Source organism: Triturus cristatus, chromosome 12, assembly GCF_964204655.1.
Source record: "Triturus cristatus chromosome 12, aTriCri1.1, whole genome shotgun sequence".
NCBI lineage: Eukaryota > Metazoa > Chordata > Amphibia > Caudata > Salamandridae > Triturus > Triturus cristatus.
In genome coordinates this window covers 101,144,455-101,168,906 of record NC_140595.1, presented here as the reverse complement: position 1 = coordinate 101,168,906, position 24,452 = coordinate 101,144,455, and the positions used below count along the sequence as shown (strand labels likewise).

General features: G+C 44.1%; 1 protein-coding gene across 2 annotated transcripts in view; it reads left to right on the top strand.

Moving 5' to 3' along the window:
• PRPF3 (pre-mRNA processing factor 3) overlaps positions 1-24,452 on the top strand; it is a 102,535-nt gene that overhangs the window by 7,718 nt on the left and 70,365 nt on the right. For both annotated transcript variants that reach the window (XM_085639345.1, XM_085639344.1), the window contains exons 2-7: positions 12,018-12,190; positions 14,095-14,225; positions 14,714-14,857; positions 20,121-20,207; positions 21,367-21,581; positions 23,535-23,645. In XM_085639345.1, the coding sequence (XP_085495471.1) occupies positions 12,046-12,190; positions 14,095-14,225; positions 14,714-14,857; positions 20,121-20,207; positions 21,367-21,581; positions 23,535-23,645 (833 nt within the window). In that variant the 5' untranslated portion in view covers positions 12,018-12,045. The remainder of the gene's footprint in view (positions 1-12,017; positions 12,191-14,094; positions 14,226-14,713; positions 14,858-20,120; positions 20,208-21,366; positions 21,582-23,534; positions 23,646-24,452) is intronic.

Below are 24,452 nucleotides of genomic sequence, written 5' to 3'. Positions count from 1 at the left end.
TCCAGCTGTTACACTGGATCTTTGGGTAGATGCATAAACTGTTTAATCAAGACTGAATAATTAAACTTGGGAGGGTCACATTTACAATTGAAGGGAGTATAAGAGGTCTCTGGTTAAGGTGAAGTTCCTAAACATCGGAAGCCAATGCTTCCAAAGCCAACCATGTGTAATCCAAGTTTTCTTAAATTTGTTTGTCAACTTCTCAGATTCCTTTACTTAAAGCCATTGTGAAAGGCAGTGTGCACATATAAAGTAAAACTATCTAAAGACATCTTTAATCTAATTACAGAATTTGATTTGCCTAGGCAGCAAAGAACCCACGTTGAAGTCTGCTTGACAGAACCACACACGTCCTAGCAAGGAATTCACATTTTGTCTTAAGGTATAGCTTTTATGCAACTCTATCTGTATTTCAGCTTTAGGTATGAAATTGTTTACGGTGCTCTGCGTTCCTAAGTGACAGCTTCGTAGAGGTTCTGCAAATCTGCGTACCATTCGGCCTCACGGTCACATTGCTTTGGGATTCGATGCTCATGCCGGATATATGGTATGAACCCTCTTTTATACTATGAAGTGATTCTGCTCTTGTCACACAAAACAGTCCAATTTATAGGCCTGTATTTTTACTGACTTCCTTGCCTACATAATTAGATTGACCTCCTCCTGCACTTACAATAGCCTTTGTGAAGGTGTTGATACTGCAGGTAAGTGGTACTAAGGAGGTTGGAGCCTGCTAGCTTATAGTTTGGGCCTGGTCTTGATCACAAATATAGCCGAGTAGGCTTTCGTGTCAGTGCTTTCAGAGTCTGGACACTATTACCATATGTTCAAGGATATCTAGTTTGAAGTCAAGAATATCTTGTGTAGTGTTTGATTAGTGAAGCCAATTTGTACAATGCGTTACTTAGCATTGGTTTTTTTTTTATTGATTCTGCCTAGTCCCTTTCTATGTGTGGTACACTTGGCCATGGCAAGAACAATACACTTTAATATTCTGTGTGTTATATTATAAAATTGGTAATTCTTATAGCTACTGCATCTAGATAAATCGTAAATGAGTAACGGGTGCTGCAGGTCTTGGTAGCCTATTTCTATGCAATTGCATACATTAAGTTGATACCTGTCATCAAAGTGTTTTAGAAAACTGACGAGCTCCTTAAGGTACTTTGGTTTTTGTTTGGTTACTTAAATAGTACTAGAGTGAATGCAAGTTCTCCTGCCTTTTCAGGAAAGGGGCATCCTATCCAGCAATGAACTCCAAGATATGAAAGAACATGCTTGTTGTGGTACTGTTTTTTTAATAAATATATTAGTTTGATCAAATCATGACTGCAATGCATTCAGAAAGAATCTTAGATTTCCATCTTCTCTGAATATCCGATGTACTGACTATTGATCTTGAGTGGCATTTGGCTCTTGCCACTCATTCTTCTTCAGGTTTCCCATAGTCCTGTAATCATGATCTCTTTTTTAGTTTGTGCAAAAAAGATCACCTTCTCCATTCATCAGGACAGCTAGATCTGGGTCTTAATGTCTTTCATCCTCCGTGATAATTAAAATTACTGTTAGATGGACAGGTGATTCTGTTACCTTTATTTGAATTGATGGTCTCTGGAAATTAATCATTCAACCTAATGTTTCCCAATTTACTAAATTTACTGGGTATAGAGGATATTCAAGTGTACATGGTTTTTCAACACCCCATCTCCTTATGGACTGTGCTATCCAAAGTAATTTCCCTTGACTCATCAATTCCAACAAAGTCTTCCTTCATCACAAAAATTAGTTTTTAAGCATATAAAGATCTGCTCTACGAATATTTAGCTGTTTAAAGTGATACTTATCCGCAAAGAAATGTTACATTACAACCCCCTTATTTGAGATACTTTATTTGCTATTCTGTTGTGACATGGCTTGTACTTGATTTTTTTTTTATTTCGAATGTGTATCTGAACCACATCTTTATTTGCAGAAAAGACCAAAGTTCTAGACTGGGCTCCAATTGTCAGAGAAGCATCCACATACTCCAATTTCTACAAATTTGCTTTGTGTGGCCCAGTTCTGTTTTCTGGACTTGTAGAAGCTGACGAGTGTATCATTTACTCTAATTCAGAATCTAAAAATATTTTCCTTTTTTAGTCTTTTGGTTTTTAGAGGCATTCAACTCTCCAAATTGAGTCCTTCATTAAACATTGTGTACCTGGTCAGATGCAGAGTTCCCTGGTATTCCACATGCCTTGAAAGAGCAGTAAGTGTTTTTATAGACAAGGGGACCCTAAGGTATGTAAGGACAATGGGTACAACTATTTATAAAGGGACAAATGGTCCCTACCTACATGTACATTAAACAATGAACATAGAAGTTAAATCAATTCTTTGTCAACAGAAAACGAATGAGATGATGCAAGTATTTATTAAATCTTGAAACATGCAAAAGCATAAGGGACGTGGTAAACACACAAGACAGCAAAAGAGTTACCACAGCTCGGACATTTTCTTAGTGACTACAACAAAATGAACAAATAATGTCACGTCTTTCTTGGGGTACCAATGCAATCCTGTAAGAAAGTGCCCTCTTTTTGCATGGTTGCTCCCACTTTTTGCCAAACTGTTGATGTACTTTGACTGAGTGTGCCCTGGGTTTCTGCCACCCAGGGCCTATGTTCTATTCCCTAAATTGTACTGTTGCAAAACCAAATTGTCAACTCTTGGGCCACATGTAAGTCCCTTGTAAAAGGTACCATAGGTACCAAGGGCACTGTGACCAGGGAAGGCCTCTAAGGGCTGCATCACTCGTGCCACCCTTAAAGGTCCTGTTCCTTTATACACCCACACAGCCATTGTTCTGCACCAAAACACGCAGCTTGCAAAGTGAAGAGTCGACATAGCAACATCCCTGTGTGCCATGCCTACAACCCACTGCCCTGGCATAGGTAAGCCACCTCTCTACCTGGGTGCCCTATACCAGTGGTAAGGGTACGGTTGCATGAGCCCTGAACCCTTACAGTTTCTAAACCAATTCTTAGACATGTAAGGCCATTAAGCTCATATGGTGCTGGGAGTTTGTCATTACGAACTCCACAGCACGATAATGGCTTTACTGAAAACTGGGAAGTTTATCAAACTTCTCAGCACATTAAACTCACACTGATGCCAGTGTGGGATTTAATGAAAAATGCACTCGGAGGGCATCTTCGAGAGGCCCCCTGAAAAATGACCTAAGTCTAGTGTGCTGGCTGAGTGGCTGCTCGCCAGCTGCAACCATTAGACATGTTTCTGTACCCCTAGGTCGAGAGCCTGGCGCTTTTGGGGTCCTGAAACAATGCACATCCTGGGACAAGGTGCCAAGCCTCCTCACCCAGGATGGGCAGGGCCCACGGAGGGGAAGCTTCAAAGGCCTGCGCCTTTGTGAGCTGCCCCAGCCATTTGCTCTTTCCAGCAACTGGCCTCCACTGGTTCTGACCCCCACTTTGGCCAGGAGAATCGTTGGGAAAACCAAGTTAGGAAGGGAGGTGTGCCCACCTTTGACTACCCCACCCCTCAGGTGGGGGGAGGCGATGTGAGGCACAACTCTCAATCCCCGTCATCTTGCAGGTGGGGGGACCCAGCCAGCAAGGAAAGGCATATGCCCCCTCCCACTAGAGGGTGGCATAATAGAGGATGTACCCACCCCAAGGAAGGCACCCATTGGTCCCGACCTGTAACACCCCTAAATTTAGTATTCAGGGCAACCCCAAACTTTGCCTCCGCAGACAAGAACCGACTGGAAGAAGAAGAACCTGTGCTGATCTAAGAAGAGTAGGATGTCCACTGACTTGGCCCCAGCCCTACCGGCCTGTCCCTACCTCCAACTTGCTCCAGTAAAATCCTGGTGTGACCTGCAGCCAGCAGCCCCCAAGAACCAGGAGGACCTGACCTGCCTTCCCAAACCAAGACTTTGTTTCCCGTGAGCACCGGATTTGCTCACCAACAGATTCTGGCTCTGACCAAATCTGCACCGATGCCCACTGCCCGAGTTTGAGTGGCCCACCACTACGAGGAGGTCTCCCCGGTGATTCTGACCCGAGATCTGGTGCTCTCTTACCTGCCTTGAATCTCCAATAAACGCCTGCAGCCACTTTCTGGAGGATCCCCGCGACCGTAGCTGGTAAGAAAATCCGACACCTAAAGACACCCCTGCACCCAACGTCCCATGACCTTGGGTGGCCCAACCGACAGTGCCCCAGCATCCCAACCTACCTCTCCAACCGGTGGTCACCTCCAGAAGATCTTCGTCCCCAAGCCTTCAGTGTTTGTTGCAACCGGAGAATCCCCATTGAAATCAACTGGGCACCCGATGCCAAAACAGCACCCTGCACCCAGCCACCCCTGTGCCTCTGCAGGTGCACTTTGGGTGTAAACTCGGATCCCCTTTTGCCTTGAGCCTAAAACCAGGAGCTTTGCTCTCACAACCTTGTGGCCTGCTCGTGAGCAGCGACCAACCGGAGGCCCCGTATCTCCCATTGGATAACATTTGGCCTCAGCACTCTGCACCCGGCTGCCTTAGTTCCTCTGAGGGTGCTTTGAGAGCGCTTCTTTGACCCTGGGAAAACCCTAGTTCTAACCCCAGGAACCCAACTTCCACAACCAAGTACTTACCTGCAAACTGGTAACTCTCTATTTCCTCTCATAGTATTGCATTGACTGCTTTTCATGAAAATTGCTTTGTGTGGAGTTGGTTTGTATGTAACTCTGCAAAAATGCAAATGTATAAAAACTGCTTTACTCCCCTTTTCTCTAGGAAATGTCCCAGTGTGATATCTAGGCATATTGCACTGAGTACAAAAAGTAATCCATAAAGTAATCTTTAAAGTAATCTAACAGTAATTTCAACTGTATTCTACGCATTTACAAACCTGTAACAAAGACCTTTTCATTCAGCTTGCTTGTATTGTTCAACCTGCCTTGAAAAGTACCATTTACACTTACCTGTGCAAAGCTGGCTTCGTTTTAGGAAATACATATAACTACATAATATTTTTATTTAAACAATTTGGTCTGAGTTCAGTTTTTGTGTGTGTGACATTTCCTGCCTGAGTGTCTACAATAAAGGCTTAGCACTACCCTCTGATAGAGCCTTACTGCTCGCCCACACTTCTATCTAACTTTACCTCTGCCTACCTTTGGGGTTCCACTTGACTCTGTGCACACTATACCTTACTTTTAGTGGTTAGATTCCAGACCCGGCAGTTGGTGTCTGGTCAGCGAGAGCGGTGCATGCTTTACCTATGTCTATGATAATAAATCTATCGTACAATCTTCAGAAGACTCCAGCGTTGTTACTGCCATGTAACTTACCACAGTAAGCTTCCTACATTTCCTAATCGAAAAAAAAACATTTGCGATAGTCATGGCACTCCATGTCTAGCTAGAGTACTTGTGGTAACCTCTATTTCTCTTGTTAGTTAGTGCTCTAGAACTGTATTAGGTAATGGCATGAGCATAGATTCTCTTTCAGAATTCTTGTGTTGTGGTTTGTGTGCCAAAGTTTATGTTCAATAAACTACTTGGGTTTAGGCCAGGTCATAGTTCCGAGTCTGCCCAGTTGACGGGCAACTGCCTACAGCTGAATGCTGGGAAAACGGAGGTGCTGCTCCTCGGAAAAAACTCCAGTTATTGGAGTGATCACTGGTGGCCTTCCTTGCTGGGCCCCATCCCATCACCGAAAACTCTGGTGAAAAACTTGGGTGTATGGCTGGACTCCTCGCTTAGTTTTCAGACCCACACAAGGAAAGTGGCTGCTACTTGTGTGGGCCTGCTGAGAAGCCTCAACCCAATACTCAGTTTCTTTGATTCCAAAACGCGCCAGCTAATAATCCAATCCATCATTATCTCCCGGTTGAATTACGCCAGTGTTCTATTTTTAGGCGCCAATAAAGCAGAGATAGCACGGCTGCAACGGGTACAGAACTCAGCGGCAAGGGCCGTGGTGGGCCTCCCCCGTAGGTGCTCTGTCAGAGCTACTATCCAAAGATTACACTGGCTTCCTATCGAATCTAGAATTCAATTCAAGACCCTCACTATTGCTTTTAAAATTCTTAAATCAGAATGTCCTGAACTTCTATGCCCGCTCTTAGTACCTTACATCCCTCAACGCAATTTGCGTTCTTTAGGTCAACACCTTGTGACTGTTCCTCGAACGAAACTCTGTCGTGTTGGGGGCCGCTCCTTCAGAGTTCTGGGGGCAAGACTTTGGAACTCCCTGCCACCGAACATTCGCTCCCTGAATAACTTGTCCGCCTTCCGGAAGGCAATTAAAACTCATCTGTTCCCACTGTCTTAGGCCTTCTGTCTCTCCCTCCCCATTTCCCTCAGCAGGTATTTTATGGTTTTTAGCGCCGGGACGCCTCGTTGCTGGGGCAGCTGTTCGCGCTTGATCAAATTCATAACATAACATAACTTCAAGACATACTGGATTTGAGTCTGTATCGACACTAGAGTACTGTATCGCTGCTTTGGACATGGCTTCATCATCTCAATTTAGTCAGCCTTGGACTTTAGATTACTGTCAAGAGAAGCATTTTCAGGAAATTAGCTGTTTTTTCTGAAGGCCGCCTCCCCAAGAGCCGGCCTTGTGAGGCTTTATTTTAGTGGACCAAAAATGTGAGCAAGTGATGAGAAACTTTGCCGAAGTTTCTGCTACCACCAGTTCACAGTAACACAACATCACAATCCTGTTGTACTTTGACCAACAAGCTACTTTGTTCCAGCTAACAATCTTATCCCATCTGTCAGGCAACCTGCAGTGGTGTCGTTTTTAGATTTGATTTTATTTCTTTATTTGTGTTTACTCTAATGAAATAGGTCCCGTTCCAGTTGGAATCTTAATGTAGTGACGGTGTTGCAAACAATTTACTTCCAGTTAACTCCTTCGGGAAGGGTTGATGCACTGTCCTATATTTATGAACTGGCTGCTGAGAGTACCTTATTGTATTACTGGGTCTCCCACAGGTCTATATCTATAATGGGTGATACTTATGATGTGAACTGAGCTGCTTTCATTTCAATACAAGATCCTACAGTCTCCTATATGCAAGATACTCAAAACATGCTAATCTAACTCAATGTAAATGTAGTAGTAGCTAAGATCGAGAGCATTGCACCCCTACATGTCATTGGTTCAAGATTTGTTAGGCGTTCCTTTCTAAATACATAATACATTTTCTCATTCATATGGCCATCTGATACATGAAAGGTTAATCCAATTAGTAGACATCAACCTCCACAAAATCACAGTAAAACGCTAATGACGAGTGGCAAGAATTCTAGATGTATTTCTTAATGTCGTACAAAATGCAGGCATGAATGTACGATAACCTGGTTATCGTATAAATACATTATGTACAGGAGTTAGGAATCAAGCCAGCTTGTTTAAACAGTGCTGTTTGATAACATGTGTGCTTGGTTGCCATGTTTTAAGAAATGTCTGCTTTCTATGCAAAGAAGGAAAATTAGCATTCTCTAATGCTTTTTAAGCTCTACAGCTGGAATATGGCTCAAAGGAAATGGTGACATTGCAAGTTTCTACTGGTTGGAATGAAGGAAAAGTAGCAGTAGACTCCTGTGCACTTCCTATTGTTAGTTTGACAAGAAGTATCATTCAGCGCCCAGTGCAGCAAAACGGGAGCACAGCATGAACTGAGCACTCCTTGATCCATAGGGCACCATTAATAAGAAAGGAAGAGGGGCCATATTCGGCATGCACAGACCCTTTGATGGAGCGATTTTGAAATAGTGTCTTGATGGTACTATAACGTAAATCAGGAGGCTTTACAAGACTTGGCTTATTATGATGGACCAACCATGATTGTAGACATCTTTTTTTTTTTTATATAATTAAGTTTAACTTACGACTAATTGGCTAGGTATGTGGGGATGTGTTGAAATATGTGGATTATCTCATTTTGACCCTATAGTGCTGAGTTTATAATTCTTAATAATAATCAAATATTGTTTTCATATAAATATGGTTTAATCTTCTTTTAGTATGAAATAACAATTACCGTGTGGCATACTGATTTTTGGAGTTTGGATTGGGGTGCTCGGAACCACCTGCCCACGAGAGATTGGCAGTAGATAATCCTCTTTTCCACAACCGTACTGTAAACTGGCATTCAGGCTTGTCCTTGAACCAGATGAATGTCATGTGCGTTGTGTGATAGGAATATCACACCAGCCCTGAAAGGTTCGACTTTCTGGTCTACATTTTAAATAAATGTATCTATAAATGTATCTATAGGAGCTCTTAATGGAACTATTTGTCTTTGGCAGTGGCTAGTATCCAAATCTGGCATAGGCCTTGTTCTTCTGGATCTGTTTGGCATCACTGTTATACAGAATGTTCAGCAGTATAGCATCTACTGATCACGAAAAGACTTGACAAAAACCTGCTAGATATGCTGTCTATAACTGGTCTGAACTATCTTCTAGTTAAAAAAATTGACTGGATTCGTGTCTTTGGTGTCCGTTTAGAGAATTAGGTTTACTATTCTATTTACCTTTTTTATATTTATTTTTGTTTAATGGCAACTTTTGTTATTGTTGGCGCAGTAGGTTTAATAACCTTCTTGCTTACAGCGTACAACACCCCTCCTTCTGTTTCATTTTTTTCATTTTTTTTTTCATTCGGTTTTACAGAGAATACAATCACAACCACTGTTACAGGGTTAGCCAAGATTGGGTAATGGTCATTTACTCATTGGTATGTATGTGTGTATATATATTCATCACAGTCTTCTCGGAAGAGAAATTCTACTCGCACTCACGGGTTAAGGTTGCATTGATTTATTACAGCAACAACGTTCATAAACAGCTCAACAACCCAACGTTTCGGTCTGTCCTCAGACCTTGATCACGGGTGCAAAGCGCAATGTCAGATGTTCACTCCACTGCTGGGGACTTTTAAAATGCTTCAGCATTGACAAAGCCAACAGCGTCGACCGGCCATGTTAAAAGAATAACAAGCATTGAAAATACAAAAGGTCTCTTATTTTAATAAGTTAAAGCCATTTGCTTTGCTATACAATACCATTAGCAAAGCAAATGGCTTTAACTTAATCAAAGGCGAGACCTATTGCATTTTCAATGCTTGTTACTCACATGGTTTGGTGGGTCTATAAACATTTTAAGAGACTAGCATTGGTTGTGATCACTTGACGGGCCCCAATGTTGGTCAATTGCTTACATGCTCACTGCCAGTCTCTCCAATCATGCCTTGATTCCATCTTCCGGTACCTCCCCTCCTCCCAACCTGACAGTCACTAAGCAGTGTGACTCACATCGGATCAGTGAGAAACACTGTCAAATACAATACCAATAATTCAGTGACCATTCCAGTGCCATAAATGACGTAAGGATTGCAAAAGGTTTTCAAGACTACAAGAATAGTTGTAACACCTTACACAATTCCAATAAATAGAACATTGCATATAGCATGAATCCAGAATAAAGCTTTGGCAATCTGTGCAATGATGGGAGTAATACAAGAGATTTCACAGATCTGATGAACACCTTTACTTCAAGATACTGGCCAGCCCCACAGTCACCCTCCGAGGAACCCTCATCTACCGACCCCCGCGGACCCTTCGCCAACTCCATCACGGACCTCAACTTCCACATCGACAACCAACTGGACCACAACACCACATCCCTCCTGGACAACCTCCACAACCTTGAACTCCGCCAGATCGTGACCGAGCCCACGCACTCAGCAGGACACACCATCAACCCCCTCTTCATTACAGGAAACTCCATCACCTTCAGCCACATCACCGAACTCCCTTGGACCAAACATCGTTGCGTCCACTTCACCTTCAGAACACACACCAGCACCTCCTCCCACGAAGAAACTGGACCAAAATCACTGACGACCAGCTTACCTCCTCACTCAACAATTCCACCCCAACCATTGCGGAAAACGACGACCCCAACACCGCAGCCCCACCCCAAAATCAAGAGCATCTACGACCACTTCGACTAAGACAACCAACACGCTAAACCCTCACCAACCACCCCGACACCCTGAAGCCAGCGATCAACAACTGGACAGCCCTCACCACCGAAGACACACTTAAGACAATGAAGTCAATCCACTTAGGGGCCCCCACAGACCCCTGCCCCCACCACATCTTCAGCAGAGCCGTCGACACCATTGCACCCATGCTCTGCCACACCATCAACCGCTCCCTGGCGACCGCCTTGTTCCCCGACAACTGGAAACACGCCGAGGTCTACCCCCTGCTGAAGAAACCCTCAGTGGACCCCACGGACCTCAAACTACAGACCCATCTCCCTGCTCCCGTTCCCAGCGAAAGTCATCGAGAAAGCCATCAACAGCCAACTCGCCACATTCATCGAAGAACACAACCTCCTCGACTCCTCCCAATCCGGCTTCAGAAAAAAAACACAGTAAGGAAACAGTAGCCCTCATCCTCTTCGACCTCTCGGCGGTGTTCAACACAGTCTCTCACCGCACCCTAATAAGCAGACTCTACGACGCAGGAATCCAGGACAAGGCCCTCGACTGCATCCACGTCTTCCTCTCGGGCAGAACGCAACGGGTCAGAGACCCTTCCCCTCTTGGACCCTACACTTACCACCTGTGAAGTCCCCCAGGGCTCCTCCCTCAGCCTGACGCTCTTCAAGGTCTACATGGCTCCACTCGCTCCCATCCTCTGAACCTACGGACTCAACATTGTGTCATACGCAGACGACACCCAACTCATCCTCTCCCTATCCAACGAATCAAACCCCGCCAGACACAACTTTCGAGTAGGCATGGAAGCTGTCGCCAAATGGATGAAAAACAGCTGCCTACAACTAGACACCAACAAAACAGAAGTACTCCTCATGGGCCCAAACCCCGACGCCTGGAGCGACACCTGGTGGCCCCCTGCCCTCAGAAACCCGCCAACCCCCACGGACCACGTACGCAACCTGGGAATCCTCCTGGACTCCGAGCTCAAAATGGACCACCAGATCACCTCTGTCTCGTCTTCCTGCTTCCACACCCTCCGCCTCCTTTGTAAGACCTTCAAATGGATCCCCCTCAAACACAAAGACCGTCACTCACGCCCTGGTCACCAGCAGACTCGACTATGGCAACACACTCTATGCCGTAATAAACAACAACCTCACCCGCAAGCTACAGAACATCCAGAACCTCGCCGCAATACAGGTCCTCAACCTGCCAAAACACTGCCACATCTCCCAGCACCTGTGCACACTCCACTGGCTCCCCGTCGAGGCGAGAATCACCTTCAAGATACTCACCCATTCACACAAGGCCCTCCATGGCACCGGACCAGCATACCAGAACAGCCGACTCAAATTCCACGCACTCCAAAGGACCCTACGATGAGACCAGCTCTCCTACGCCGTGGTCCCCCGCACCAGAAAGACCAGATCGGGAGGCCGCTCCTTCTCCTTCCTCGCGGCCAAAGCCTGGAACGCCATTCCGCTTCACCTCAGACAGACATCGCTCCCCATCTTCGCAAGAAACCTCAAAACCTGGCTCTTTGACAGACCCCATCCTTGATGGAAGGGAACGGAACATGCACCCCCTCCCCCTCCGCCTTGAGACCCTAACGGGTGAGTAGTTGCGCTTTAACAAACTCCTGATTGATTGATACTGGACAGAGGAAGGGTGCTACGGATAAGGGCTAACATTGGATCTAAGGCCAATGTTCTAGAAAAGCTAGGGCGTAGTTCCAATGTGTATCACATTTTTAAGTGCTCTCGTTTTATGGTGTTAATGACCTCTCTACGTGTTGCTATTGAACTAAACTGGAGTAGTCTGTTTCAGAAATTGGAGTGTACTAGCATTTGTAGCATTGGGACATGGGTGGCAAATAAACTCAATACTCCTCCGTAACTAGGACGGCCAAAAAAAGGACTAACCAGATACATCTATGTGAGTTCATCCAAATAATTCTGACAGTTGTTTTTTTTAACAACCTTTAATTCCTTCACATGCACAGAGAGCCGGTTTATTAAAAATCCAGCAAGATGTCTCTGTCCAAGCGTGAGCTAGAGGAGATGAAGCCATGGGTGGAGAAGACAGTGAAACGGTTCCTTGGTTTTTCGGAGCCCACTGTGGTCACAGCTGCGTTGAACTGCGTGGGGAAAGGAATGGACAAGAAGAAAGCAGCAGGTAAGTTCTGTTAGTCATTAATTCTGCTGCATGAACCTTGCTTGTGAGTTGTTGAACATTAAAGTTTAATGAATGGCCCAGAGCTCCTGAAACATATGCGTTTATGGCTTGATAGCTTTAATTATACCATAAAAAAATAAAAGGCCATTTACAATGCTGCTGGGACTAATATTTTTTTCATTTTATTTGTACAAAATATTAGGGTCATCCCTTTGCAGGTGATGAGTTTTACAGTACGTCAGAACTTTGTATTCAGTGTATTTGTTTTATGTATTTATCTGCCAGATCTTTTTATTGAGCACCACCACAGTATTGCAGAAAATGGACACATGGAAGACATCAACCCTATTTAACAGCTGCAGAACCTCTCAAATGAATAGAAAGAATTAATGCACACACAAGAAAATATAGGAGAAAGAAGGGTGGTAAGGGGGAAAGAAACGAGAAATGACACTCAACACCTCCAGGATGCCCAGGCCTTTCACAAGACAGAACATTACGTAGCTCTCCAAAATTAAGGAAAACCACAGCAACTGAACCGCCAGTGTCATGGTGTAAACTGAAAAGTAACACATCCTCTTCATGCTAAAGAGCAGCCTTGGACTCTGTTTGAAAATTAGAAATATTTAGTCTTGCCCTCCAAGATCAATCAACGTTTGGTTGCAATCCTTACCAGTGCCACACTTTTTAAACTTGTTTGCATCTCTAGCTTTGTAACTTTGAGCGCCTCCATTCTCTTTTTGGTTGGCTGCTTATGTTGGATCAAAAAGAGTATCTTGCGTACCCCGAATTTAAGGTCGCTCTTAGGGGTACTTGCCCCTTTTTCTCTCTGTCTGGGACGGATGAGCTGTGATATACAAGTCCCAGCACATCATTTCTTCATTCCAGGGCCCACAGCTCAGAAGCTCTAGTTACCTCAAAAGCAGTCTGACGCATCTCCCAGGAATAGTCTCTCATAAACTGTGACATTAGACAGTTAACATTCTCTAATTTGGAAAGGGGTGAAAACATTCAATCTCCGATTTGAAAAGCATTTACCGTGTTGTCAGACATTCCACCTCCTGCACCAATCAAGCCGCGGCTTGAAATGCAAAGTCATTTAATATTTATTTTTAAATAGCAATCCTAGCAGTCTGGCTCAAGTTTCCAGTGATGATACCATCTCCACTAGGTTGAGGCTCTATCCTTCCATACATAGAACTTTCCTTTTTAGTTTCTCAACTGCCCTCTATCAAGGAAACCTTAAAGTCCACATGCTTAGTTGTGGTCCTTATTTTGTAGGTAATTTAGCACGGACTTGGCCTGATTGAAAGAAGCCCTTCAAGGGCCATGGCTATGTCTCAGTATCTACGTCGCTGTCAAGTAGAGGCTGAGCAAAGACTGAAAAACATCCATGTTTAGCAGGGGCACAAGAGACCTCAAAGTCCTAATCTGCAACCTGGTGTTCAGTAGTCCCACAAAAGGACCGCTCTCAAAGTGTTCGTTCGTTCCTCGAAATCATCAGTAGTTACAAAGTGGATAGTCACAGTTTTATCCTCTGATGTGAGCACCCACCACATTGCTGTAACTTTATTCCCACATAGCCATTCATTTCCTCTGTACTCGGATATATTTTAAGACATTAATTTAAGTTTGTATTTAGAAGTTACTGTGTTAATACGAAGTTTTCTGTGCAATGTGTAATTTGTACATTAACCCAATTTATTGGTGTATATGTACGAATTACTAGCTTTCACCTGCTTTAGATGTTTGTAGCACCTTATATTTTGTGTGTTTCTATTAACCTGACATCATGCGTAGAATGTCATCACCTTGTTGCTTAAAGTCATGTGTTCCTCAAGAGATGTCTGATAGAACATGGTAGACTGTTTTTTTTCACCAAGCTGCTAAATATTTTTTTTCAGACCAGCTTAGGCCATTTCTTGATGACACCACTTCACGTTTTGTGGAGAAACTGTATGATGCAGTCGATGAAGGTCGTAGTTCCCGGCACTCCAGATCCAGTAGTGACCGCAGTAAAAAACGGGAGATTAAGGTAAATGGTCAAAAGTGTACATTTTGGCTGAGTGTGTCTTGAAATGTAGGATATATATACTGATCTTCTACAAGCTGGAAAGACCTGTTTGATATGCTGTGCATAGCAGCTAGTGGTCTTTCTAAAACAGTTGGTTTTTTTTTCAATTTAATTGTTGGTTTCAGTGGATGAAGGCTATACCTGGAAGTATGTTATTTATATATTTTATATGTACTTTACTATAACTGTAGTGCATACTGCGTCTAAAAGATGTACGTACTACTTTAAAATAAATGAACAGGAATTTAATTTCAAATTTTTTTTATCAACTCCTATACATTGCCACTTATATTCTGATAAAATCAAGTCAAATTGTTGCTCGAGTGCTTTCTGAACTGGTGTAAATTTCAATCCAATAGAGTTGTTTGGATCCGAATAAATTAGCTTGAGCAGGCATGTAAGGTGTTTCTACAGAATCTGGTAGACTTGTTTTCTTTCTGCCTGCCCAGGATGTGTTTGGAGATGAGACTGACCCTTCCAAAGACTCTTCCAATAAGAAAAAACGCATTGCTCGGTTTGAGGAGGTGGAAGAAGAGCCAGAAGTTATCCCAGGACCTCCATCAGAGAGCCCAGGCATGCTGACCAAGCTACAGGTTCGTCTTGCTTTTAAGTATCTGAAGACATTTTGTTAGTTGAAGGGGTTGTGAGTGGAGAGGGAGTTCCCAAGCAGATCTTTTAGCCTTCTGGGGTGGTCTTTTAGAGATTGTCAGAGCTTGTAAAGTCTTTTAGAGCTAGCACTGGATCACAACTTAAACCCTTCTTCTAAAATCTATTCTTGTAGACAGTGATGCATGGAGTGCAGCTTTCCTCTGGCGTATTAGTTGTGACGTGGGGAGGCTTCCATACGTTCTAATATGCACATGTGAGTTTATTTTGAATAACTTTACCTTGTTGATTGGGCTCTATAGGTGAATTCCACCTCTGTTGCTTGTGCCATGCACTTACGTGCAGTGTAATTGGAAAGAAGGTGTATTAATCGCAAAGATTTACACTCTGGACTGGTTATTCTGTGGGGCAACTTTCAATTTCAAATTTAGGTTCAAAGTGAAAATGGTTGTAGAAACAGGGATGCTCCCTCCTGTCTTATATCGGAAGCAAATGTGAAATCCTTCAGCAGGAGCTCACCTGGTCTCTGTAGACCTCCTCCTCTCACTTGCTGTAGAAATGTACTTCTGCCTCTTCTTCTCCTGCTGTTAATGATAATGTATGATTGTGCCTCAGGTGATGCTAAAGTACGGTAGCCTGCTTCGGGTTTTGGTGTACATTTATTACAATTTCTTAATGATTTGTGTCTAGGTTTTATCTGTTGTCATTGGATCAAAACCTTCTATGACAAACTAGAGTCACCAGAGAATAATTGACAGGGTCTGGCTAATGGGGATGCGTGTTACCAAGGCGTTTGTCTGCAGTTTCCTCCAGTGATTAAAAACCAAACATATTTATCTTGAAGGACAAAGCTAACTACTTAAAACGAGTTATGTACACATAGAGCCAGACCTACCAAGAGCAACTCCAGTGTGTTTTGGGTTGAGAGGCAGAGTGGACCATCTATTATGCTGTTTGAGCCTTTTTGCCATTCAGTTTGGGGATTCTTGCAACGCCTGGAGTGGAATGGCATGGCTTTAAGTGACAGGAATTGAAGGTTGCTGCAAGACTAGGTGGATTGACGGGGCAGGTCCAGTGCAACCTTTTTGAAGGAGAGGGTTGTAGGGTCCTTATTGGTGAATTGAAGTTGTTAGTAGAAGGCGGGAGCAACAAGGTGAAGAAAAAATGATGCTGACTAGAATGCATAAATTGGTGTGACCGCTGTTTGCAGAATGTGGGGAACTAACAAACTACGTGAAGGTGTTTGTAGCATGCAGTGAGATGGTGAAATTAAAGCTATTTGCTAATCGATGAAGGACTTGGGGCAGTGGTGGTGCGAATTAAAAAACAGTTTGAGTGCAGAATGTGAATTAAAGCTACTTGCAAGTTTGGGAGATGGATATGGTAGATGAAGTCAATTTGCAGATATATCTCAGGATAGAGTTCACTGAGTTGTTCACAGGAATTGTTGGAATGTTGGAAGTAAGTTGAATTCAATGATTGGTGGTGAGAGATGAAAAGGGAGGAGGTGACCCTATTTTGGGTGCTGGACAATGAACGAAGAGTGCAAACATGGTGTTTGCAGGGTCAGTCACCGTTGACGCCATGGACGCTGTTTATGCTTAGGAAGTGGTAGAGGTGCAGTTTGGCTATTTCCATGATTGGTCAGGATAGTGAAGATTGTTGTGGCAGGTGGATAGACTGTGATATGTTTGCTGGGAGAATGGTATGTGAAAGGAAATACCTGTTTGTCTTAACTGTTGTAATAAATAATAAATTGTGTAGTTAATAACCTCTTCATAATTATTTATCCACGAGCTGGACGGGGGTATGCCAAGCTGAAAATACACTGAGGGAAAGAGGTCCGGTTTGGTATACACGCCACCAACCACTTCCTCCCTTTCATAGCTTATAAACTGATAAATCCCCACACTTAGGTCTGCAGTTGCTATTTGATCAGGGAGTGCATCAGAGGAAGAGGACATGGCGCCGGATGCTATATTGGTTTAGTTATTGACTACTCCTCCCACCCAAATCGTAGCTTTTAACAATCCCACCATGTATATAGAGCTGCCTTGCAGTTTGACACTCTGGTAAGAAGAAAGGAGGGGAGTTTGTGAAATGGGAGCAGGTAGTGCTTTAATGGACTGGTGTGTTAGGGAAACAGAGAGATGAGGTTTGCATATGTGGTAAGGAATTTAAGGGCATTTGTTCTGCGTACCAATCATCCTTCTGTTATAGGGAAAGAAAACTGAATATAAGTTCTTACCTGCTGTTGTAATATACCCACCATATTTTCAGATTCATAATTCTTATAGTGATTCTTTGGAGGGGATTGATGTTATTTGCAATATATTGATGTAGTTTGTATCACATTGACCCTGGTTTGTATTGAAATAGCTTGAATGGAGAAAGAATTGGCAGAATGTATCCTTGTTACAGGAGGCAAAGTAGTTTTATCTGGATCTGAATTGAAGCTTTGTACTGGGTATTGAATGATGAACCTGTCTGAGCCGGTGAAGGAGAATGGATATGCTGGGTTGAAACCATTTACAGGGTTGTTAAAAAAATATTCGCAGGAAGTGGGGTGGTAATGGGTGTGAATTCAAACCGTTTCCATAGTGTGGAAGCAGTCCCTCTTAGTAGAGGGACGAGCGCAACACATAGCATTGTATGCGGACGACCTCCTCATTTTCTTGCCGGATGCTGGGGAGGCCCCACAGGGGGCACGGAGCCTGCTGGAGACCTTGGGGAGGGTGGCGGGTCTTCGGGTGAACTGGACCAAGTCATGTCTATTCCCCACCGAGCCAGACGGGGTGGTTCGTCCGGGGGATGTCCCGTGGGAGCCTCGGTGTTTGTCCTACTTGGGGACTCAGATTTATCATGCTCCCGCTGATATATTGGAGGGCAACGTGGGGCGAGCAGTGCGCGGGGCGAGAACCTGTTTTGACTTCTGGGGGACTCTCCCATTGTCAGTGGCAGGCAGGGTCGCCCTGGTGAAAATGGTCATATTGCCCAGGTTTCTTTATTACTTCGGGACCCTCCCAGTTTGCATCCCGGGTAAGCTCTTTGCGCAACTGAACACTTTGATTACGGGATTCATCTGGGGCGCTGGGAGACGGAGAGTAGCGTTACTTACTCTACAGAGGCCCAGGGGAAAGGGGGGCCTTGCGCTGCCAGACCTGGAGGCCTACTACCATGCTGCGCAACTCCAGTGGTTCACCGGGGAGGGTCGGACCGAGTTGGCACCATTTGTCTTGTGTGCTTCTCCGAGTTCCGATGAGAGATGCTTCGATGCCTTCGGATTTGAGGGCGGTGCGACAATGCTGGGCGCGCTTAGCCAGGAGGACGCATGTTCCGGTTCCCTATGCACATGAGATCCCCTTGAGGATGTGTGGGGCGTTGCCTCACGGGGGAGTTGGAGCAGGTTTTCGGCCTGGGAATAGGCGGGAGTTATGGCACTGGGTGACCTCTATGAGGATGGTAATCTTCTCCCTTTTGATGACCTCAGGGAGCGGCACGATCTCCCGCGGGGGTACTTTCTCTTGCATGCAGCTTTAACTGCGTCTATCAGGAAACACTGGCAACAGGGACTGGTGGAGCCGACCACATCCCTTGCCTGTCAGTATGTAGTGATGGCGGCGGGGACTTTTAAGGCGGTGACCTGCCTTTATCGGCGGATTACCTGTTATATGCATCAACCCCTGACTGCACTGCGACTCAAGTGGGAGGCGGATCTGGGAGAACCCATTGCGGAAAAAGCCTGGGACGCAATTATGGAGCGCCCATGGAAATGTTCCCCAAATGCGCGGTTCCAACTCATCCAGTTCTATGTCTTTCATAGGGCATACCTCACGCCTAGTAAAATAGCTGAGTATTTTGGGGGGGTCAGATGCTTGCCCCCGTTGTGACCAAGATGGGGCGAACTTCCTCCACATGTTCTGGGACTGTCCACGGGTGGGAGACTTTTGGCGGGTGGTGACGACTGCACTGCGGGCTGTGACTGAGAGGGAACTGGAGGTGGTACCGGGGGTCTGCTTGTTGCATTCGTTCCCGCACACTGCTAAGACGAAGGTCACCAGCCGGTTCATTGACCTGGGGTTGGTCCTGGCCAAACGGGAACTTACTTCTCATTGGAAGGCGAGGCAAGGGCCTAATCTCTTGCGGTGGAATAGGGAGATGGTGAAGTGGGCAGGAAGCGAGGGGAACTATAGGCTGTGCATGGCGGAATGGAAGTGAGAAATCGCAGGAAATGGCCCGGGCATGGATGGCACTCCTGGAACTATTCAAACAGCTGGTTGAGGACGGAGAAGGAAGGCCTGAGGAGGGGGATGGGGCAGGGGACCCTTTAGACTTTCTCCATGTTCTTGGGAGTGCGCGGCGAGGGGAGGACTGTGGACCAGAGATAAGCAGCTTCCTCCTGGACTCTTGCTATACTCGCTGCTGTGCCCTGTGGGAGGTCGATCCGTCAGGCGGCGCGGGAGGCTTCAGTGTCCACTTGACTACATTAGATCCTGGCGACATGCTTGGGAGGGTGGTTGGGGTGGGGGGTGCTGTTGGGGGAGATTTGACGGGGAGAGGGGGGGGGGTCTTTTGATTGTGTTACTTTATGGTAATGGACCACTCTTGTGGACGGTCTGCATTCTTGTACAGACGCCTTATGAGAAGAGAGATATGCCGTTGAGCTCCGATTGGCGGACTGATCGATTCACTGCATCCTGGTTCATCTGGGTGGCCTGTTAGGGGGCAGGGGATTTGAATATGTTATCTTGTGAAACTCAAAAGTCTGTTTTAAAAAAAAAAAATAGTGTAGAAGCAGTTTGTGAAATATGGATTGAGTGAAACTCATGTATTTTCAGGGGGTGGACTCGATCGAAAAGATAAATTCAAGTAAATTGCTCTGGGTCATGAAGGGTGGATAAGGTGAATTGAATTTGCTTGATAGGTGTGGGGGAGAATGGGTGGAATGAAGTAAAACTGTGCAGTGTGTGGAGGATAGATGGAAACATTCATGGATGCAATTTAAGCATTTCATAGTGGTGAAGGAAAATGGATTGGGTAAAATAAATCTCTATCATGGGCAGGAGGAAATTGGGTGATGTGAAGCTGTTCGTGTGAGACTAGAGGATGGATTTGGAGAAGCCATGGTGTTTGGTGCAGTACATCTGTGTAGGATAGTAGCCTCTTGTTGTTTTTACTCTCATGGTCTACCTGAATTTGCTTCAAATCCTTGAGCCTGAATCTGAAATTAATATGAATTTCTTTCCCCAGATAAAGCAAATGATGGAAGCAGCAACCCGGCAGATTGAGGAGAGGAAAAAACAGTTGAGTTTCATCAGTCCTCCAATGCATTCACAGGTAATTTCTCGGCACAGCAAATGCAAGTCTTCCTCTTTCATTGAAGTAACTAAAAGCCTCATGCACTTGAGTTGGAATTTTCCTTCTTTAGACTGCTTTTATAAATCCCAATACTGCAGCTGTGGGGAATAACTGATAATAGGATGACAGATTGCATATCCTGTACCACTGCAGTTGTTGGATGCCTGTCAATAACACATCGCTGCCAGTAATCTGTTCTGGTGTACCATTTGCTTGTAATCCCTTCTGCATCCATTTACGGGTAAGCTCTTGGGCAGACCCACTTGGCTGTTGTGTTCCCCATACCTCATGAAGTCTGAAAGGTGCACTGTATCCCTTCGATCTCTGAAGAAGTGTGATGGATAATTTGAATTGTTAAGTTTTATTTTAGTGTTCTAAATTTTCCTTGTTTTGCAGTCTGTTTCTTGCATGGTGCAATTTAAATCTCTGCGCTCCAGCTCTGTCCTGTTGCCTGTAAAGTGGCCTACCGGGTGCCCTAGGCCTCGTATGACAACAGACAGTGCATGTTTTAGGTTGTGCCTAAATGGACAATGTCTTCAGTCCACTATCTTTTCCAGACTGTCTATTGAAGTATGAAATGTGTGCTCCCTCAGTGCACACCGTGGCCATGAATCAAGATGCAAACAGCATGATTGAAAAAAAATATATATATATTCACTTAAAAAACCATAGGTTTCACACATGTAATAGTTAGCTGGACATTTCCCTCGTAAAAAACCAATGAAATTCCCCCGTTATAGTTAGTGCAGGCAACTATAACTCACGCGACCGCAATCCTCTGCTGATGACGTTAGATATTACATCACTGTATTTAGACACCTATTTACCCATGTCTTCTTTCATTAATCTTTAGCTATACATATATTACAAATATTTATTTTTCAGAAAGACACATATGTAATCAGTGATGTAATATCTGACGTCATCAGCAGAGGATTGCGGTCGCGTGAGTTATAGTTGCCTGCACTAACTATAACGGGGGAATTTCATTGGTTTTTTACGAGTGAAATGTCTAGCTAACTAGAACATGTGTGAAACCTATGGTTTTTTAAGTGAATATATATATATATATATATATATATTACTGTTCAACTCTGTTGGGTGAAGCTTTACATGATTGTTTTTCTCTTTGAAACAGAGAGTCTCTTCTTCCAATTCAGAACGAGCACCACCCGGAAGCACGATTCAGCCGTCTCAAGCTGCTACCTTCATGAACGATGCCATTGAGAAAGCAAAGAAAGCTGCAGAGCTGCAAGCCCGTATCCAGGCTCAGCTGGTCCTTAAACCCGGACTTCTAGGAAATGCACCCCTACCTGGATTGCCCCACTTGAATGCACTTGCTGTTGCCCCTTCGTGAGTACCCATCCCCTTTGCTTTCAGTGTGTGTTGATGTGAATATGTGTGTCCGGTGCAATAGGAAACTTTGAGTGGGACCTAGTAAGCCCCATCAACAGTTTGATACTTCACTTTCATCAAGCATTTACTGCCTGAGCACCCTATGGTAGCCTCTTGTTTGGTTCTTGCATCCATGTGGTAACAGCACAACACTTTCAACAGACTTTTTACTCCTGTAAAGGAGGATAAATGTGAGTTCATCTCTTGCAGTATTGTTTGATACAGCCATCCATGCAGATAAATTCTTTATCAATACAGTGCACATGTATTTGTTCCCATTTATAGAGCCCTGCACATTTAGTGTGTGCTGAATGTGCCAACATTATTATTGCAAACATTTTGGCACCTTGGCTGTCATCTTTACTAAATGTTTAGATTATTATCAGGGAGGTTGTTCAAGCTCCTTCAGTTCTTTTCTGAAGTCTGTGCTCTGCAGAGAAAGTCCGCTCTCTTCTTGCATGCGCTCCTCAGTGATAATGCAGCGCTGAGATCCACAGGGTAACCAGTTGTTCAGCACAGTAGCATAGTTATCGGAAAGTTTACTTTCTGTAACATAAGAGGGGAGTAAAGTTTCTCAAGACTCACTTTCTTTTCCAAGATAAAAAAATTACTTTGACATAACATTACTATTTACCACTGATATTCCGTCTTTGGGGTAGAGTGGATGCCAGTTTCATTTCACTTGCAGAGAATGTTGAGAGATAAAAACCTGGGGCTGCATTATATAAAGAGTGCATTGTCCCCATTCGCACTTGAATGCACCTTTTTAAGTAAATGCAAAAAGTGCACAAAGGGAAAGTGTGCAAAAATTCCAATGAGGTGGAGCCTGGCGGCATTTACAAATCACTGCAGTCATGGGAGCGGCACACAATGAAAGGTGGAGTGACTGTTTGAAGAAGCTGTTAGTTCTTTAGCAGTGCATGTGTCACGTAGCCTGCATCACAAGAGGGTAACGGAGAGCTCCCCCCATTGCAGGCGGATACAGTGAGTGAGTTATTGCAAGATGGTGCTCTTTGATGTAGCATCCTATAGCTCGTTGATCTATATCCTTGAAAATGGGTTTAAACAAAAATGAAACTTCCAAATGACTGGCACTTGTTTATTTCTGTATGTTTATCTCGGCAAACCATCTTATCTAGTTTCCATTGTTAGATTGCCAAGCATGACCTACACCTTGAATACATGCATCAAATTGTCATTGTGGTTAGAAAAGTACTGTATGCATTTGGCATTGCAGAAGACTAAGATCTACAGTAATTGGTTGCAGAATGTCTGGTCCCCAGAACCAATTTTAGTAGCTGGAAAACAGATGGTTCAAGAGGAGTGTGTTGCGCTAGTGCACTACTCACCCTTGCTCCTGGCTTGGTTTTTTTCTATTTTGTTTTTTCCTGCATCACTGTTTAGATGTTATGTTTTTTTGTACGCAACTAACTTAGCACCAGATGGACAACGAAGAAGGGTCCATACTTACACTTGAAGGCAAGCGATACTTTATTTTCCAAGCAGAATGAAGATGCTTGAGAAATGCAAACTACTCTGATATGAGATCTCAGCTCAGTGATGTCTGAAGAATCCTAGAAAAATAAAACCGAATGTTATTGTGCTGGTAATACCTTATTTATAGTCATTTGTTAAAACTGACCATAGCTTTGCTTTTAAAAACAAGGCGTAGAAAATATTTCTGCATTTGTGTGAATTCAATTTCTTTGTGCACTTTGCTGACAACACACATCTTTGATGTACATTGGGCTTCCTTATGATGGAAACCAAGAAGCATTCTGCAAGTCTAGACTGTATCTTGCATGCATCCCACACATCTCTCCTTACTACTGGAGTGTTTTGTTGCCTAGCTGTGTGTTAATATTTCTGAATTTGCGTTTCTAATAATTTAAAATCTTGATTTCTCCTCAGGTCTGTGGCAGCACCAGCAGTAGTAGTTGCCCAACCAGCACACCCAACTCAGTTTGCTGCAAACCTAAACTGGAAGGAGCACTTTCCTTTGGGGGAGGCAGGGAAACACAGGTAGGTTGTCTTTTACAGCCTATGTGTTTTGTCATCATTGTAGTTCTGTACAAGCGGTCGTTCATAGTACAGTCCGACTGTGGGCCTGCTTAACCTCTGCTGAGCCCACTAGGGTGACATCGGCTTATCTAGATCCACTGTGTTTTAATGTAGTAAATGGCTTAAGAAATGATTGTTAAAGACCTCTTCTACCCCTCCCATTAACTTTATTAACAGAAATAGTTTCTAAATCCAAACATTGCCAGCGGCGATTTACGAAATGTTCCCTTTACCGAAATAACTTTATGTAATGCAAAATACATTGTTTCCCGTACTGGAGGCGATCTTACTCCAGATCTACAGATCATTATGGCTGTGTGATGGGGTCGCTCCAAGAATAGCGATGAAAACGTTCAGTAGGTGTGTACAATGCCCTACCAGATATAAGAGCCTGTTACTGGGCTGTGCAGATTCTAGCAATAAATGATTGCATTTACACGCCGCAATGTGACCCTTCTGTTAGACTAGAAAGATCGACGATGGAAACATCCGCTTTAATGGACAACATTTATGCTGCAAGCGAAGAAACGCCTGCTGCTAGCCACACAGTCCTCACTGGCAGCCTGGGATGAAAGGGTAAGGCACACACAATTGGGCTGCAATAAACTACAGGAATACCTTTGGGACATCCTATCTGATGTGGGACAGGTCCTAGATTGTGATATCCCCCACAAAATATCATGATGAGACCTACTAGAATAATTTGTAGGCTTTGTGTCCACTGTTGTTAAATGGCTTGGATTGGAAAATGATTTGTTTACTGGTTAT